Source organism: Bos mutus, chromosome 1 (assembly GCF_027580195.1).
Source record: "Bos mutus isolate GX-2022 chromosome 1, NWIPB_WYAK_1.1, whole genome shotgun sequence".
Lineage (NCBI taxonomy): Eukaryota > Metazoa > Chordata > Mammalia > Artiodactyla > Bovidae > Bos > Bos mutus.
In genome coordinates this window covers 140213102-140226328 of record NC_091617.1, presented here as the reverse complement: position 1 = coordinate 140226328, position 13227 = coordinate 140213102, and the positions used below count along the sequence as shown (strand labels likewise).

Below are 13227 nucleotides of genomic sequence, written 5' to 3'. Positions count from 1 at the left end.
CTTCAGATATGCAGATGACACCACCCTTATGGCAGAAAGTGAAGAAGAACTAAAGAGCCTCTTGATGAAAGTGAAAGACAAGAGTGAAAAACCTGGCTTAAAAGTCAACATTCAAAAAACTAAGATCATGGCATCCGGTCCTATCACTTCATCGCAAATAGAAGGGGAAACAATGGAAACAGTGAAAGACTATTTTTCTGGGCTCCAAAATCACTGCAGATGGTGACTGAAGACATGAAATTAAAAGACACTTGCTCCTTGGAAGAAAAGCTATGACCAACCTATTAAAAAGCATATTAAAAAGCAGAGACATTACTTTGCCAACAAAGGTCCATCTAGTCAAGGCTATGGTTTTTCCAGTGGTCATGTATGGATGTGAGAGTTGGACTATAAAGAAAGCTGAGCGCTGAAGAATTGATGCTTTTGAACTGTGGTGTTGGAGAAGACTCTTAAGTGTCTCTTGGACAGCAAGAAGCTCCAACAAGTCTGTCCTAAAGGAAATCAGTCCTGAATATTCATTGGAAGGACTGATGTTGAAGCTGAAACTCCAATACTTTGGCCACCTGATGCAAAGAACTGATTCATTGGAAAAGACCCTGATGTTGGGAAAGATTGAAAGCAATAGGAGAAGAGGGTGGCAGAGGATGAGATGGTTAGATAGCATCAGTGACCCAATGCACATGAATTTGAACAACATCTGGGAGACAGTGAATGACAGAGGAAACTGGTGCTGTGCTGCAGTACCTGAGGTCGGAGAGTCGGACATGACAACAACTGAACAACAACAAATGTGCTCGTACTCACAGATATCTACATATACACAAATACACACACACAAATATACACAAATATACACACCACCATATGCATGTACACATGGATACCTACACATACACTTATGCATACATACATACACAAATATATGCACACCACTATATGCATATACACACAGATACTTACACAGACATATACATGAACATGTCCTCCCTAAAATGAAACAGCTTTCGGCTGCATCTCCCAGTGTATTTTGAAGCATTAATCTGGTGCCCCCAAGCCCGGTCCCCACCCCGAGGCACAGACCCATCACTCACCTCTCCGCGTCAAAGTAAGAGTCGATATAGGGATGTGGGGCCCCAGCCACGGCAAAGTTGCTGCTTCCGGTGTCAACGAGTATCTGCAGCTTTTATTTTTAAGGGAAAAACAGAGAAACCATTAGGTTACTTGCTTAGGGCAACACTCTTGAATACTTCTCTTAAACCTTAAGTGCTGAGAACAATTTGTTACTTGGAGAAATCATATGGATTAGAAATATTTTTAAAAAGCTGCTAGAAAAATTGAATTCCAAACACAGTCCATTGTGAAGCTTGCAAGGGCAGAGATCAGTTTAGCTTCAGATACACACCAAACCTTAAAAGAAGATAAATTCAGTGGAATAAGTGGGGTTTCATTTTCCAGCCAGCAGTACTTGGTAACCAGGCAGAGCCCTTTCTCACCCTGGACTGTCGGCTGGTTTGTCACTTGGCTGGGCAGCCCTCCTCCTGCCTTTCCAATCTCACCTGAAAATCCTCATTTACCTCCACCTCCACCCCACACACCCAGCACACCTCCCCAGACACCTTCTGGCAGTGGGTATTCCCTCATCTCTGCTGCACAGGACCTGGAAACAACTGTCAGAGGCATCGCTATTTTTTTTTTTTTAAGTTTTAATGAATTATCATTTACATACAATAAAAATGAAAGATCTTGGATTTTCCACTGGAGAGTTCTGACATGGTGTTCTCCCAAACAAGATACAGAAATTCCTGTTATTCCCCAAAGGCCCCTCTTATGCCCCTTTCTAGTCAATCCCCGTTGTTTCTCAGAAGCAACCACTCTCTGACGCCTATTACCATGGACGAGTTTCACTGGTTCCTGGACATTATATAAATGGCATCATGTGGGATTTTTGGCAGGAGGTTCTGGCTTCTTCTCCTCAACATGTTTTTGGGCTTCTCATACTGAATTGAGAGACAGTAAATACCCATTTATGCACTGTGACTTTAGGAAATGAATTCTCTTAATTCCATTTATGAACACATAGTCACTATAAAAGTTGAAGGGTCTCACTACATAGGTGTTTGCATTGATTTCAGACAGAACACAATTAAAAGTATATAGGAGAAGGAAATGGCAACCCACTCCTACATTCTTGCCTGGGAAATCCCATGGACAGATGAGCCTGGTGGGCTATAGTCCATGGGGTTACAAAGAGTTGGACACACATGAACAGAACATGAAGTAACTGAACACGCATCTGTTGGGTTGATTGATTAAATCATGAGCCATTGATGACTGATTCAACCTTCAACTCTTCTCCCTTCCCTAGAAATGAGGCTGAAAGTTCCAGCTCTCTACTCTCAGGGTTGGCTCCCCATCCTTTGGGACTTTCCAAAAGCCATCTCACTGACACACCTCAGGTATGGTTGGAAGGGACTTGTTATGGAAAACAAAGGTGCCTTTATCACCCTTATTATTGAGGAAGTTCCAAGGGTGCCCTGTGCCAGGAACTGAGACAAAGACCAAATACATATTTCTCTGTATAAATATGTGTTTCTTCACATAAATCATAATATCACATATGGGCAGTCAGCAAGATCCAGAATCTCACCCTTCATTGGAATGAAGTCCATTGTCCTGACAGCAGACAGTCCAAGTTGACCTAATAATACATGTAACACACATGGCCTATGTTCTCAGCTCTGATTTCACATCCTGGATTTAAATGGTTCCTTAAGGTAGGATGAACTTTTAATTTGCTTAGGTGAAACTAGTAGAGAGATGAACAAGAAAGAAAAAAACAAAAGCAAACCCAGAATTCCAGGCTCACGACAACTCATGAAAGCATGCCATTTTTACAAGTCTTTCCCGGGTCTCTCTGGCAAACACACACCCAACAGCCCAGCAGGACGTGTGTGCAAAGACCAGCTGCCTGGAAGGCCAGGTTCCCAGGCTGGCATCCCACATCCACATCCAATGCTCCTACATAACCAGCCACAGGCAGAGCAGACCCAGGACTACTCTCCTGGGCATAATGGCCCCAGTGACCAGGGACGTGCTCTACAGACATTTCACTCTGCTTTCCCGGGTATGGAATTCCACCGGCCGCCTCTGCATCACATTAGAATCATGTCCTTTCCACACACCCCCGTCCTTACTTCTGCCTCACAGCACATGGTCCCCCCTTGCAGAGGCGGGCGACACAAAACAGAGAAAGTCACAGCAAAACACAGACAGCATTATCTTACACAGATGACTTCTAACTGCCCAGGCGCTGGGCACAGTCATACTCCCCAGCTGCGTCAGCAGAAGCCAGATTTCAAGAAAATTCAGTTTGGAGTCACAGCTCAGCCAAGTTGGTCATCACTTTGGCTGCTGTTAGAAGACAGGATTTGAGGAGAGTAAACGAGGCAGCCACAGCGTCAGGCAAGGAATGGATTTCTAGGGAGCAGTAAACACTTTGAGTGGGGCTTCAAGTAATGTTTCTGAGCCACCAACACCTTTTTCTGTGTGATGAACTGGAAATAGACATTTTTCACGTTGAATTCTCACCAGGACCATGACTTTCTCTTTGTAACTCCTAGTCTTAATCACAAAGGAAAAAAAAATACAGTCACTTGTCCTCTAAATTTTATAGGATCCACCCTGAAAGCATGGACAGGCAAAGGCTTAGTGCACCATTCTCCTGAACGCCTTGCCCCACTTCACACACACAACATCCCCTGCTGTGTCCTTATCTGCGGAATTTCCAGCATCACCTCCGGTCTCCTTGGGTTCAACTCAAACTGCAAATATAGTCTTACCCCAGAGGACATTATTCAACCCCATAAATGGATGCAGAAAACACACACAAATATGGGAAATGCACTGCACTTTCGAAGCACAACTGAAAATGAATCAGAAGCATGTATGAACCATCATCCCTGCTTTAGAAGAAATGCTGTGAGAGCTGGAAGTCCCCACCTCCTTCCCTATACCAAGCAGCCTCCTATAGAACCACATTCCACTTCTTCCAGAATATAGCAACGAGGACAAAAATCTGCCTTCTCAAAGAGCAAGGGTCTAGCATTCTGACAGTCGCTGGCTTTTCACTGCTCCAATCTCTTTGCCAACATTGGGGTTCCAGGGGCTCTTTCATGGAGGAAGCAGGTCCCCACTGTGCATCTTTTACACACTCCAGTATATCTTCTCCAGAGAGCATCCAAGCATGGGGCACCCCCATAAGAGTGAGCCAACCACAGGGGCCCACCTGTGGTTCATCATCCTTCATCCATCCAGCACCTTGGACAGTGCCCAGTGTTTCCTAGATGCTCGGTGAACAGTTGTTGAATGAATGAAAAAGTCAGGGACTGAGAGATTTTCACTGCCAGATGTGTGTGTGTGTGCCCGTGTGCCCAGTTATATCTGACTCTTTTGTGATCCCATGGACTGTAGTCTGCCAGGCTCCTCTGTTCATGGAATTTTACAGGCAAGAATTGGAGTAGGTTGCTATTCCTCCTCCAGGGGATCTTCCTGACCCAGGGATCAAACCCAGGTCTCCTGCATTGCAGGTAGATTCTTTTTAGTCTGAGCCATACCTTTGACTGCTGCTAAGTTGCTTCAGTCGCGTTCAACTCTGTGCAACCCCATAGATGGCAGCCTACCAGGCTCTGCCGTCCCTGGGATTCTCCAGGCAAGAACACTGGAGTGGGTTGCCATTTCCTTCTCCAATGCATGAAAGTGAAAAGTGAAAGTGAAGCCGCTCAGTCATGTCTGACTCTTAGCGACCCCATGGACTGTAGCCCACCAGGCTCCTCCGTCCATGGGATTTTCCAGGCAAGAGTACTGGAGTGGGGTGCCATCGCCTTCTCCAATACCTTTGACGAATAGCCCCATATTGCCTCGTTCCACCCTTCTGGAGACCACCATTCTACTCTGAGCCTTAAAAAAAGAAGGAAATCTTACCATATGTACCCAAATGGATGAACCTGGAGAACATTATGCAGAGTAAAATAAGCCAGACGCAGGACAAATCTTACACGATCTCACATGAAGACTCTAAAATAGTCAAACTACCTGTTTTTAGGCTTCCCTGGTGGCTCAGATGGTAAAGAATCTGCCTACAGTATAGGAGATGAGGGTTCAATCACTGGGTCAGGAAGATTCCCCAGAGAAGAAAATGGCAACCCAGTATTCTTGGCTGGAAAATCCCATGAACAGAGAGGAGCCTGGCAGGCCGCAGCCATGGGGTCACAGAAAGTTGGACATGACTGAACACACATGGTAATCATACACACAACTTTCAACAGGAGGTGGGGAGTCAGGTCAGTCACTGGTGGCCACTGACACAAACTCTGTGACATCCCAAGGAACTGCTGGCTGAGGGCTGGTCCTGGAGCACTTTGAAGCCAACAGACTCTCCAGGAAGATTCCTTTAGGGACGTTCTTGGGGACAGTCAGGACTTTATCCCCATGCCTTGTCGTGCCTAGACAATGCTTTCTTGTTTTTAAAATGGCATATCTTGTGGGATTTTACTTTCCTCCTTTTGTTCTGACACAATAATATGCCACCTCTCACACTCTGTGCCAGCTGGCAGAATTCAACCACAATCCACACACAGGGCTGTCTTTGAGACCCAGGCAGTCCTGCATCCTCTGAAAGGCCTTTCAGTGCCAGCCCTGGTCTGTCCCTCTCCCCACTGACCACTGGGCCCTAAGTTTTGGCCACTCACTTGTCTCATGCCTTTTACTGGCCTCTCATTTCTCCCAGGCACACATCTTTTCTCTCAGGGAGCTTGTCAGTTGCTTGAGGGCAGAACCCTTTTCCTTAGTCTCTGGAGTCATCTCCCAAGCAGGAATTTGCTAATCACCTTTTCCATAGGATGGGGAGGGGACTCACATGAGCTCCACCTAGGAGTGGAAAGCTGATGAAGAAGGGGAAACTGCCAAGGAGCTGGCGAGAGTTTGCCAGGCCAAACTCCTGATACGTCTGTGCACAGACTTCACTGAGCTTTTCCTAGAACTGGCAGAGGTGGCTAACTTGACTTCCCAGTTGATATATGATGAATCACAAGCTGAAATCAAGATCACTGAAAGAAATATCAATAAACTCAGAAATGCAGATGACACCACCCTTATGGCAGAAAGTGAAGAGGAACTAAAGAACCTCTGATGAAGGTGAAAGAGGAGAGCAAAAAAGCTGGCTTAAAACTCAACATTCAAGAAACTAAGATCATGACATCCAGTCCCATCACTTCATGGAAAATAGGTGGGGCAAAAATGGAAACAGTTACAAACTTTTATTTTCTTGGGCTCCAAAATCACTGGGGATGGAGACTGCAGCCACGAACTTAAAATACGCTTGCTCTTTGGTAGGAAAGCTGTGACAAACCTAGACAGCCTATTAAAAAGCAGAAATATCACTTTGAGGACAAAGGTCCATCTAGTCAAGGGTATGGGTTTTCCAGTAGTCATGTATGGATATGAGAGTTGGACTATAAAGAAGGGTGAGCACCAAAGAATTGATGCTTTTGAACTCTGGTGCAGGAGAAGACTCTTGAGAGTCTCTTGGACTGCAAGATCAAACCAGTCAATCCGAAGGGAAATCAGTCCTGAATATTCATTGGAAGAACTGATGCTGAAGCTGAAGCTCCAACACTTTGGCCACCTGATGCAAAGAACTGATTCATTGGAAAAGACCCTGATGTTGGGAAAGACTGAGGACAGGAGGAGATGGGGAAGACACAGGATGAGACGTTTGGATGGCATCATCGACTCAATGGCCATGAGTTTGAGTAAACTGCAGGAGATAGTGAAGGACAGGGAAGCCTGGCATGCTGCAGTCCATGGGGTCACAGAGAGTCAGACAAGAGTGAGCAACTGATCAACAACAATATAAAATAATCACACGTTTCCTTTTAAATACCCAAGGCTAACCAGAGTTAGGAATGAGATGGTAGCCAAGGGCAGGGGGTGGTGGGGGTGGTGGTGGTGTTGGCACTCTCTGGGTGCCCCAACACTCACTCCAGCTGCTGGGGCTCCTCCAACATCCAGGGTACAGTGTGGGTTCTTATCCTTTACTGGGAAGAACCCAGGAAAACCTTAGTTGTACCCACCCTCCCCTCAAAAGCTCTCCAGCTTCCAGGGGAGATCTGAAATACAAGAATGAGTGTTCACTCCTGGGAGCAGCCCTGAACCCAAATACACAACAGCTGATGAAGTTTCCACTTCCTTGCTCCCCAGGTGGATGGCTCTGAGTGTGCCCTGTGCCTCGGGGAGTCCCTGGGGGTCTGCTCTGTATTATTAGCCTTCTCCTCCTTCCTGCCTCAATGCTCTGCTCCCACCAATGTCTGGGGTAGAGAGACACAGGGAAGGCTGGCTCACACAAACATTGCTTCACATGCCCCAGAGACCAAATATCTCCACTTGTGAAAACCTGTAGACTGTGAGTGTCTTCCCAATGTCCCTTCTCAATCTTCAGCTGATGCATTGGGCAATAACCCCCCAGAAAGCCATCTGCTAATTGCTGTAATAAGGTGAAAGGTTGCATTAAAGTGAAGAATGGGCTCTTCATCTAGTTAGTGATTAGCAGCCTGAGATTCCTCAGATACCACTGCCTCTTTTTCAGCAGGTTAATAGATAGGAAAATTAGCAGATAATTTAAATAATGGCTCATTTCACACAACGATTCCTAATTACATTAGCAGCCCATCTGCTGAAGTCTGCCGGCAAGCAGAACCCACAGCAGCGGGGTCCTCCCAGCCCGGCTCCACAGGGCTGTTTGCCCACAGTTATTACACGTGATTGTGGGCGCCGATCTTGCTAATCAGGTTCTTTCAGGGCTTCAATTCTGGAAATGAAGCTCATTTACTGAAACACGTCTTGTTGAAGGAAGCAAAAATAATTGTCACTCACCATTTCTCCACGTTCTAAAATTAAGGTTGCCTTTATAGAGAAGGGGAAAAAAATCATTTTCAAAGGGCTCCACTTAACACAAACAGATGTTATAGAAGCTACGAGGGACTTGATTATCAACCTATTCAGGCTCTGTGTGTGAGTGCACACGCATGCACGTGTATGTGTGTTTGCTTCCCTCCTGCAGACGGGGCTCTTCCTAGAAAAACACAGTCCAGAGTCTTGTGGATGGATTCCCTGACTCCTTTTGGGAAACTCTTAACTTCCAAGGGAATGCTGGGGGAGGGAGAGGGCATCACCTGCACTGATTTGAATATAGCAGCAGTTTTTCACTGACTGCGTCGGGCTTGGCAGGCTAAGACTGGCAGAGGAAGTGGTAGGATGAAGGGAGCTTGGTGTGAGGGTCTCTGTTTTAGGAAACGAAAAGTCACCCCCAGATCAGAATCCTCCTGGATGCGGGAGCTGCTAGTACCTCTGCAGCTGAAATCTGTCGCTGAGGAAATGTGGCAGTTCCTAGAGGGAGGGCCTCCTTTGTGACTGAATTTTTTAACTTTTTGAACAACCCATCCCTGTTAGGATGAGTGGAAAGGCTGGATTTCTCAGGTTGGGGGAGATTTCATCACACACCCATAGCAGATGCCCTTAAATATGCTGCAATTATGCCCACTCACAGGATGAGGGCTTCCAGTTCACTTCTGACCTGTGGTCCCAGGATACACCCTGCATGTTCTCTAAAGGAGAATAACATGAAAAATATCAGCTTTAGCTTCTGGTAGACCTGCATCTGAACCCTAGATTAGCCTCCCTATGAGTGAAAACTATTGCCTGTCACATCAGGAGGGCTTTCCACGTGGTGCTGGTGGTAAAGACCCCACCTGCCAGGGCAGGAGACATGAGACTCGAGTTCCATCCCTGGGCCAGGAAGATCCCCTGGAGAAGGAAATGGCAACTCACTCCAGTTTTCTTGCCTGGGAAACCCCATGGACAGAGGAGCTATGGGGTCACAAACAGTAGGACACAATTGAAATGATTTATCACGCATGCATACTGTATCAGTAAACAAATGATGCTGTGACCATCAGATCATCATGTTGTAGCCACCCCACCAGTGAGCCCTGAGGGAACTCATGATGGAAGATGGTGCCCGTGATCAAGCCAACAACTGCTGCAGCTGACCCCGCAGTGCTCCCCGAGGTGACTCAGGATGAGAGAAGACCGGATCCTGACTCCAGGGAGCCGGTGGTTTAGTCGCTAAGTCATGTCCGACTCTTGCAACCCCATGGACTGTATCCCGCCAGGCTCCTCTGTCCACTGGATTCTCCAGGGATGCCATTTCCTTCTCCAGGGGATCTTCCCAATCCAGGATTAAAATCCGGGTCTCCTGCATTGCAGGCAGATTCTTTACTGATTGAGTTATGAAGGAAGCCCAGATAGCTGAGGTGCATATCAAAGCAATGATTTCCATGAGCCCGGACTCTTACATCTTCCCATATATAGAAAAGTGCTCAATTCTTTAACTTGAGATACCTGGTTTTCTTTAATTAACAATAATCTTTTCACGTCCTGACCATCTGGTCTTTGTTGTAAATGCTCCTGTTTATCCTGACTCCCCCACACCCTTGCTGCTTCGGAGCAGTCCCTCAGAGTGACATCAGATGCTCTGTCCCAGGCTTTGTTGTTGTTCAGTCGCTAAGTCATGTCTGACTCTTTGTGACCCCATGGACTGAAGCATGCCAGGCTTCCCTGTCCTTCACCATCTCACAGGGCTTGCTCAAATTCATGTCCATTGAGTCGGTGATGCCATCCAACCACCTCATCCTCTGTTGTCCCCTTCTCTTCCTGCCCTCAGTCTTTCCCAACATCAGGGTCTTTACCAATGAGTCAGCTCTTTGTATCAGGTGTCCAAAGTATTGGAGCTTTAGCTTCAGCATCAGTCCTTCCAATGAATATTCAGGGTTGATTTCCTTTAGGAATGACTGGTTTAATCTCCTTGCTGTCCAAGGGACTTTCAAGAGTCTTCTCCAGCACTTAAGTCCTCAGTTTTGTCTGCTGAATAAAACATAACTCTTAATGTATACATTGTGCTCTTTTTCAGCTCACACACCTGTTGGCTGCATAACCCTAAGTAAACCACCTAACCTCTGACCCTTGGTGTCCTCATCCAAGGACAGATGATATCCAAGGTAAGATGAAAAGGTGTTGCTATGAGCACACGAGATGCCCCTCATACATATGCGATGCATCTAAAATAGTGCCTCACACATAGGGGTGTTTCAGTTTCTCAAAGAGGAGTGGCCTGACGTTGTTTTTCTCTTGCTACAGGGCTGACTTCTCAAATACACCACTGTGCCAAACATGACAGGCATCCAGTTCCCCAGCAGGCTTTCTTTCCACATCTCCACACTGCAGTGAGTCTGGATGTGGCCCAGAAGCGATAAGCAGGAGCTGCAGAACCCGTGCCATGTGTTTAGCAGACCCCCACACACAGCGCTGGTCCCACAGCAGGTGATGCTGACACGGACATGACCCAAAACACCTGGGGGTGCTTGGCGTGTGTAGCACCTGCCTTCAGCTGGAACAAGGCAGAGATACACCCAGGAACGCTCTAATCCCAGGGCCAGGAGTGTGGTTTTCTCTCACCCCGCCTTTTCTTCAAGCGGCCACTCCATCACCTGAGTGCACAGGCTCCGCCTTTCCCTCCTGCCTCCACTTCCAGGAGCCTGTGTGTCCTCTCTATTCTACTTCCAGAATGTTCCTAAAACTGATCATGTTTCTCTCTCCCCTTCCTCCTGCCCAGCTCACTCCTAGCTTTATGTCCCTAGTTCTGAGACCTGGCACACAGTAAGTGCTCAACAGAGGGTGCTGAAGGCATGAATGATGCCCAAGCATCACTGAGGCCATCCTGTCCCCAAAGACTTAAGTGGAGTTAGCTTCTGCCTTCTGATCTGGGTTGTCTTGAGGTCCAAGTCCCCCTCAAGGGGTTTTAGTGAGTTCTGGATCTCCCAGTCACACCATCTCCCAGGCTCCAAGGGCAAATTTTAACAGTGGTGTAGTGGCAGCAGTAAGGCACATTTGAGAAAGGAGAGAAGACCATCTTCTGAGCCTGCTTCCCTAACAAAGCTGCATCCGGGGGTCTCCCTTTCTGGGTTCCATCCTGAGAAACAGAATACAGCAAACAAGGATGTCACAGTCCTCAGCTATTGCAGCCCTCCAACGTGAGCTGGTGAGCCCAGAGGGCACTCAGGAAGGAGAAGAATAACTATGAATCAGCAGTCATCCTCAGGCTGTAGCCACTCCCTCTGGGGAGCCCCAAGGGAGCACAGGATGTGAAAAATACAGGATTCTGGACTGGGATAGCTGAGATGCAGAAGAAAGGAAAGATTTCAGTGAGCCGAGACTCTTGTATCTTGTCATACAGAGGTGTGTGCATGAAAGCTCAGTCCTGTTTGACTCTTTGCGACCCCATGGACTGTAGCCCACCAGGCTCCTCTGTCCATGAGATTTTTCAGGCAAGAATACTGGAGTCAGTAGCCATTTCCTCCTCTAGGGGATCTGCCCAACATAGAAAAGCACTAAATTCCTTAACTTGGGCTATATGATTTTCTTTAATTAACAATAATCTTTTGATGTTCAGAATACTTGCCCTTTGATGCAAAACTTCTATATAACCTGGTTCTTCCCCTCACCTCCACAGAGCAATTATATTAGGGCTCTTTGAGATGCTATCTTCTGGGCTTGAAGTTCTAAACATTCCCACTGAATAAATCATAACTCTTGACTTTTAGGTTGTGAATATTTTTTAAGTTGATAATCTTTACACGTGAGTGTTAACCCTGGGTTTGTTTTGTTAGGGGAAGCACACTGAGTAAAACCACCCTCCCAGGAACCATTGCAACCATCCATGTGCGTTATTTGACATCAGGAGGTCCTGGCAAAGAGCTTGGAACTAACAAGCCACAACCAACCTGAAGAATTTGGGAAAGGTCAAAAGGAGACACCACACGTCCGACCACCTCTCAGAATCCTTCTCCCTGGCATCCGTGTTGGCTGAGCAACGTGGGTGCTACCAGAAAGAACTCTGAGTCATGACCGGCCAAAGACAGCCCAGAAACTAATCCCATCACCATGAAACCCAAGACTGTGGGCCTTGTGGCACAGCCATTCTCCTGGGCTCCCTTACCCTACTGCTCTCCACCCGGGTGCCCTTCCCAATAAAACCTCTTGCTTTGTCAGCTCGTGTGCCTCCTTTGACAATTCATTTCTGAGTGTTAGATAAGAGCCCACTCTTGGGCCCTGGAAGGGGTCGCCCTTCCTGAAACTGTTTCACTTAATATCCCAAGGCTCCAGCCTCCATTTAGGCTGCTGAGAATCGAGACAACATATGCACATGAGTCGAGGCGTGATGACACACCCAAGGCTGCCCCTGGCCCACAGAGTCAGGGCCAGAACCCAGAGCCACTTCGCCCCTGGGCTCAGAGTTATTGGAGTAGCTGCTGTCATACCTGAAGAAGGCACTTGATTGTCTGCTGAGAGGCTACACATGGTGGCACTGTCTCCGATGGTCAAAACAGCCAGCTCCTGGTTCTCTGCCTCCTGGACAGAGAACCTAGACCACAAGGGGAGGGGCTGCAAGCAGCCTCGTGCCCACTAAGCTTCTGGAAGTAGGAGCCAGAAGCCAGAAAGTGCTTATATGTTTGCAAGAGCATATTCAGAGATGGGTGCTTCCCAGGTGGCTCAGCGGTAAAGAATCCGCCTGTCATGCAAGAGACACGAGTTTGGTCCCTGGGTCAGGAAGATCCCCTGGAATAGGAAATAACAACCCACTCCAGTATTCTTGCCTGGAGAATCCCATGGACAGAGGAGCCTGGCAGGCCACAGTTCACAGGGTGACAGAGTCCAACATTAGTTAGGACTGAGAATGCACTCTCACTCAAGAGACAGGTAGGCTGGATACTTCCAGCTGATTGGCCAGCCCCTCCCTCTTGGCAGGCAAACCCAGGACGGGGCTAGGAAAGCAGAGAAAGAACAGAGGGAGCCCCTTTTCTATGGAGATGTTGTGGCCCCAGGGAATTCCCTGGGCTGTGGAGTTTCCCTCAGCCTCTGAGGTCACACAAGGATGCAATCCCAGTGATTGAAGACTGAAGGAGGATGTTTAAACAGACATAGATGAGAGTCACAAGGCTGGATAGAACTCATTCACTGACGCCAATAAACATAACGATCCTTTTTCCCACAGAAAGGAAAATTCATGTGGAACGGTTTCTCAGAAAGCACTTTGGACAAAAGTAGATCTGTCTC

At 47.3% G+C, this 13227-nt stretch overlaps 1 protein-coding gene across 2 annotated transcripts in view; it reads right to left on the bottom strand.

The window, feature by feature from the left end:
• Window positions 1-13227, bottom strand: part of BACE2 (beta-secretase 2) — a 113113-nt gene that overhangs the window by 67207 nt on the left and 32679 nt on the right. For both annotated transcript variants that reach the window (XM_070376427.1, XM_005893015.3), the window contains exon 2: window positions 1092-1180. In XM_070376427.1, the coding sequence (XP_070232528.1) occupies window positions 1092-1180 (89 nt within the window). The remainder of the gene's footprint in view (window positions 1-1091; window positions 1181-13227) is intronic.